The 6,220-nt window shown below is 46.8% G+C and overlaps 1 protein-coding gene across 2 annotated transcripts in view; it reads right to left on the bottom strand.

Annotated features, from left to right (window-relative positions):
* myh14 (myosin, heavy chain 14, non-muscle) overlaps nt 1–6,164 on the bottom strand; it is a 34,276-nt gene extending 28,112 nt beyond the window's left edge. For both annotated transcript variants that reach the window (XM_030785027.1, XM_030785028.1), the window contains exons 1-3: nt 6,006–6,164; nt 3,783–3,989; nt 2,476–2,632 (exon numbers count right to left, since the gene is read on the bottom strand). In XM_030785027.1, coding sequence (XP_030640887.1) covers nt 2,476–2,632; nt 3,783–3,989; nt 6,006–6,164 — 523 coding nt within the window. The remainder of the gene's footprint in view (nt 1–2,475; nt 2,633–3,782; nt 3,990–6,005) is intronic.
* Nucleotides 6,165–6,220: the final 56 nt, after the last annotated feature.

The raw sequence follows: 6,220 nt of genomic DNA on the forward strand, positions 1-6,220 counted from the left end.
GAGACACGAAAACCCCTAATAAAGTCAGGCTGTTCCCACGCATTTGGAGGGGAACATTTTTGGTGTGTTTGCCAGTCACCTTAACACACACACACACACACACACACACACACACAGACCGGTTGTACCAGTTTAATTAAGAGAGGCTCGCAGTCACACCCATTTGAACAGGAGATAAGCATTTAAGTCAAAGTCAGACAAGCCTCATCACCTCTCTCTGTTTTCTCTTTTGGATTACTCACAGAGAGAGAGAGAGAGAGAGAGAGAGAGAGAAAGAAAAAGAGAGAGAGAGAGAGAGAGAGAGAGAGAATGACAAGACAGGGATCAGACAGGCAGAGAGGGAGAGACAGAGACAGAAAGAGAAAGGTTACGATATTAGTAAAACATCTGTTATGCAATTTCAAAAGAATGACTGGACACACCTCTCACCCAGATCATGCCCAGAGCCAGCACACGAAGCGTCACAACGACATACAGTTCAAATCCAGCTACCTGTGATTCAGACCCATTCGCTTGGTTCAGATTCATTTACCTGTCTGTAACCTACCCGCCTTTCAGATTCATTTATTATGATTTATATTCACTTACTTACAATTCAGATTCAGTTAACTACCATTCAGACTCATTTACCGACAATTCAGATTCAGTTACCTATGATTCAGATTCGTTCACATATAAATCAGACTCACTTCCATACGATTATAAACTAAGTCGGATTCATTTACCTACAGTTCGGCAATTTAGACTCTAAAGTGATGTCAAGATGTAGGATGACCCGTCGTAAACGGGGCTTGCAAAACTCTAGAAAGTTTCTGAATCACTCCTTTTCTCCTGCCAGCTTCCCGTTTTTTTTTTTTGGGATAACCACTTCCCCGCAGGAAGTAAGGTCCTGTAAGGTCCTGCCGTGTACTGATCTCCACCTATATCCGGAGGAGGAGCGGCACCAGCATGTGAGCCCTTACGAAACACGCAGAGTCAGGCGTCGTCTCTCCTCACCTCTCCATGGCAACGTGGCACGGCAACGATGGCCTACGGTGTTTCTCCAAGCCTCACCCGCCACTGTGTAAAGCAGGTGTCCCATGGATGCTTGGAGTCACTGAAGCGTAACGGTGGAGAGAGCGCTCCGTTTAACGCCAGCCGTGTTTCCGACTCATGACTGATCCAGGTTCAGTTGCTAACCCTGTGTAAGTGATTTACAATGCCAGCCCTGTGCCGCCTCATGACTGATCCAGGATCAAGCCTGACCGAAAGCACGGTTCTCGGGCCGTTTCCCCGCAACTCTCCGTTGTTTCTTTTTTTCCCGTCGGTGCCAGCATTGATTTCCTTGGCTGACTCAGACTGGTTGGCTTGGCCCTCCTGAACCGAAAACTACATGTGCAGACGTGAGACAAATGACGGGAAAAAAAAAAAGAATCTAGCAGACCTGATTCAACTGGCCAATGAGGCCAGTCATCAAGCCCTGTGGAATTCTTTGGAAAAAGATCACGTCAGTTTACCTGGGGGATGGGGTGGGGTGGGGTAGGGTGTGGTCTGGGGTGTGGCGGGGGCGGGGGAGGGGAGGGTGTCTAAAGGTAAGCCTTTCGGGATCTGATTTTCCAGCGTTTTCTGTTGTGGTCGAGCACTGAGAATGAGAACGCGAGAATGAGCATTTGGGGCGCGTGAATGAACGGACAAGTTCCAAAACCCCCTTCCATTACCTTTGCTCCCTCTGATGATTAATCTTATCTGACCTTTTCAGAGAAACCACGAGAAAGTCTCTCTGAGGCATCTGTCCGTGGGAGGTCTCTTTGACATTGCCTCACCGCACTAAGCGCCACCGAAACTTTTAGCGACTTCGATCAGAAAAGGGGACACGCGGTAGAGGAGACGCGTGAGCGTATTGGGACGCGACCCTTCGGTCACGCAGACCCCTCGGATGCGTTTTCGCTCAGGTCTGGGCTGAGCCGGCGTTTCCCAATCGTCTCCCTGGAGGCCATGAGTTGCGCATAGTTTGGGAGTCATCCTGCTCTGACATACCTGCTTTCACTAACAACAGATTCACTCGTTAACCGCGCGCTTACGTCAGAGGGAGCGGTGGTGGAGCAAAGGGGGCGGGGGCGGGGGCGAGGGGGTGGGGGGGTTTGAATACCTTGAATATGCTGACAATTCATTTTTGTTTTTTTTACAACAAGTTTGGTCTAGAATTTGCAGTGAGTACCAGGAGAGAACTTATAACCAAACATGAAAAAAAACCCAAAAAACAAAAAAAATAATAATAAGGAAAAGATACTGAGCGCTTTTCTTTCCGAACAGAGGCCCTTTAAACAGTGAGGGGTGAATAAAAGTGAAAACGTATGTTGGCTGTTTGTCTCTGCTTGCTAAACTGGAGATCACACATTTTTGTGCGTTGTGATCTTGGTTGCGAGAGGAAGAGGTTGTAGGAATGAGTGTGATTTTTATTTTGTTTTGTTTTTTGATTGGCGGTTGCCACGGTACCTTGTAGCATGCTCCTATAGGCTGCCTCGGATATGGCGTAAATATGCGGCGGCATCTCGTGGCGTTTTTTCCCGCGGTACATCTCCACGATGGACTCTGTGTAGATGGGCAGGTTCTTGTAAGGGTTGATGACCACGCAGAACAGACCTGAGTATGTCTGCAAAAGAACACACACGCGTGGGTGGTTAGTGTGACACACACACACACACACGCACGCATGCACACACACGCATGCACACACACGCATGCACACACACGCACACACACACCCTCTCTCTCTCTCTGCCTCTCTGTCGCACAGACATACACACACACACACACACACACAAAAGCATGAAAACACAATGTTCCCTTCTCATAAAATACCTCTTCATTTAATTCTGAGTGTGTCATAGTAATGCATTTGTGCATGCGTGTGTGTGGTCCTCAAACATACCTATTGGTAGACCACACAACACTTTCCACTTATAAAGACACTTCTATATCTAGCATGTTTGCGTGTGTGTGTGTGTGTGTGTGTGTGGTGTTAACCCCCCCTGCCCCCACCTCATTCTGTCCTCTCTTTAATTCTTTACCTCAGTCTTCCCCTGCTCTTGACCTTTCTCTCTCTCTCTTTCGCTCTTCTGCAGTACACACTGGGCTTTGATCTTGTGGAGAGTGATCAGATTCTATCAGCCTAATTACCTATCCCTGTCTTCTTCCAACAAACGTGTCTGTCTCTTTTCCGATGAATCTCATTTTCCATCCGTCCAGCTCTCCATCCACACCTCACCATCAAAGTATGCTCCCGTGACTTGACTCAGAATGAAACATGATATAGAACAAACAAGCCAGGGCTGTCTCACAAGACACACACACACACACACACACACACACAAACACACACATACGCACACACACATACGCACACACATACAAACATACACACACACACACACACACACACACATACGCACACACATACAAACACACACACACACACACACTTGAAACAGTATCCTCTCTTCTTACTTATCAATAACAAAGAAGAGTGTCACAGAACCACATGCCCACACACACACACACACACACACACAGACACACACACACACACACAGACACACACACACACACACAGACACGTGCGCGCAACCATAAACTGCACACAAGCAGAGTTGCTGTGGAACCGAACAGCTGAAGACGACCACGAAGTGTGTGTGTGGAAATTGAGGGGGCAGTGTTCAGTTGTTTATCACCCTGTCACACTCACACACACACACACTCACACACACACACACACACACTCTTTCTGTCTCCGTGTCTCTTACGTAGATGAGTCCGGAGTAGTATCTCTCTCTGAGGTTATGCAGGACTGAAGCCTCGTTGAGGCAGGTGAGGTCAGCCATGTCCTCTACTTTACTGAAACGGGGCGGGTTCATGCGCTGTAGCTCCTCCCTCTTCAGAGTCACTTTCCGCCCGCTGTCTGTAAGCTCCACCTCCACCTCATCGCCCTTCTCCTCCCGTACGCTCGCAGACTAGACAATTAGAAACAAAAAATTAGACAGAGAACAAAAGTGCATATGTAAGTACGTTATTACATTACTAACAACACAGTCAAAAGGGGAATATACATTTATCGAAGGAATTCATATTTAATTACATTTAATGTTACAAACATCCAGGTTTTATAATAATTACAGATAATACTCTTTTTATCATATCTTTACAAAGAACACGTGCATGTCTAACAATAGGCAATAGTGCATTAAAATACATAATCAAATAACATCTTTATTTTATTTGTGTAGGAAATGTTTCGTTTATACATCACATGTATTACTGTGAACCAATCACAGGAGACATTTGAGGTTAAGGGCCTTAAGGTAACAATAGTGAACTGCATTGACACTAATATTGTACTAATAAAGTAACAACACATTAATAAATAAAATAAAAACTTTTTTTTAATGCCACAACAGAATAATTCGGTTCATATGTTAATGAACGGCGCTGCTGTGGATGCAGTGAGACAGAGGGTGGATCTGTGAACAGTGGGCATTGGTTCAACAGCGTGTGTGTGGGTGTGTGTGTGTGTGGTTCAGCAGCGTGTGTGTGGGTCTGCAGCCTGTGTGTGTGTGTGTGTGTGTGGGTCTGCAGTGTGTATGTGTGTGGGTCTGCAGCGTGTGTGTGTGTGTGCGGGTCTGCAGTGTGTGTGTGTGTGTGTGTGTGGGTCTGCAGCGTGTGTGTGTGTGTGTGTGTGTGTGTGGGTCTGCAGCGTGTGTGTGTGTGTGTGTGTGTGTGTGTGTGTGTGTGTGGGTCTGCAGCGTGTGTGTGTGTGTGTGTGTGTGTGTGTGTGGGTCTGCAGTGTGTGTGTGTGTGTGTGTGTGTGTGTGTGTGTGTGTGTGTGTGTGGGTCTGCAGCCTTTTGTCTTCTGTCCATACTCCTCAGTTCACTGCAACTACGCTAAAAAAAAGCTCCGTCCTCACACACAGTGAACCGTCTACTTAACATCTACTGTGCAAAAGGCATTAGCGTGAACTCTCGCATTGCCCGCGAGATGATCTCTGACGCGATATGCTAATGTGCATGGATCCTGTAGGAGCAAGTCTACAGCAAAGCTGGACCTACACGTTCTCTATCCGTAAAGATCAAATGCTAATCCGATACCGCCCCGGCAAACACGGGCTGTTCGGTTCCGCTCAGAATGTAGGGATTGGATACGATACGATACGCATGCATACAAGCACATTCTCGTGTGTGTGTGTGTGTGTGTGTGTCTGAGAGATCACTGACTGATGTTAAAGACAGAAAGGCCTTATAGACTGCAAGCCTATGAGCCCACACACACACAGAACAGTACATACATTCATATCAATTGAGTTGGGGGGGGGGGGGGTAGAGAGAGAGAGAGAGGGGGAGAGAGAGAGGGAGAGAGAGAGAGGGCAAGAGAGAGAGAGAGAGAGAGAAAGAGAGAGAGAGAGAGAGAGAGAGAGAGAGCTCTCCCCTGGTGTGCGCTGACAGGAAACGGTGAACTCTCCTCTTGTCTCTCTCCCTCTTTTTGGCTTTAGGACACATTCTTTGAATAGGAGCGTATTAAAATACAGTCCCAGTTCCCCTGCTGTTCAGCTCTTAGCATTTAGCATCACAGCGCTATGACAAGCATAATCACTCTATTCACAGAATGCCCAGTTCACACACTGAGCACCAAGAAAGAACTATATTAAGGAGAAGAACAGTGGTATTGAACGGAGTAGAATTAGAACATCAGAACTAGAACGCTCAAGTGAGAATTTTTCTACTCTAACAAAATCAGTCTGAAACTGATATCCAACTTCTTATCTTAACTACACCCTACACCTCAATGTTAGAGGATCTACAGGACTTGAAGCAAACATACTCCGCATTTAAAATAAATGAATAAATACCTACATACATAAATACTAGCTATCTGCATTGTGCTTGCACATAAACTCCCTGAAGTCATATATATTTTACTTTAGAGATTGAGGAAGTGCCCCGCCCATTTCATGGTGTTGCTCCAACCATCTCACCTCAAAACCGTGTTTCTCTGACGGGACCCAGACGAGCCTCTTGGCTGCCCAATCAGCTTGGCTGGCAGCCGAGAAGACAGAGTTGGGGGAATTAGGCCCCGCCCCCGTGGAGAGGAAGTGGGTGACATCATTGACACCGCCTCCTGCTGGTTTGGACATGGTACCGTTGGCACTGAAATAGAGAAGGAGAGAGAGAGAGAGAGCGAGAGAGCAAG

This window comes from Chanos chanos, chromosome 9 (assembly GCF_902362185.1).
Source record: "Chanos chanos chromosome 9, fChaCha1.1, whole genome shotgun sequence".
NCBI classification, from domain to species: Eukaryota; Metazoa; Chordata; class Actinopteri; order Gonorynchiformes; family Chanidae; genus Chanos; species Chanos chanos.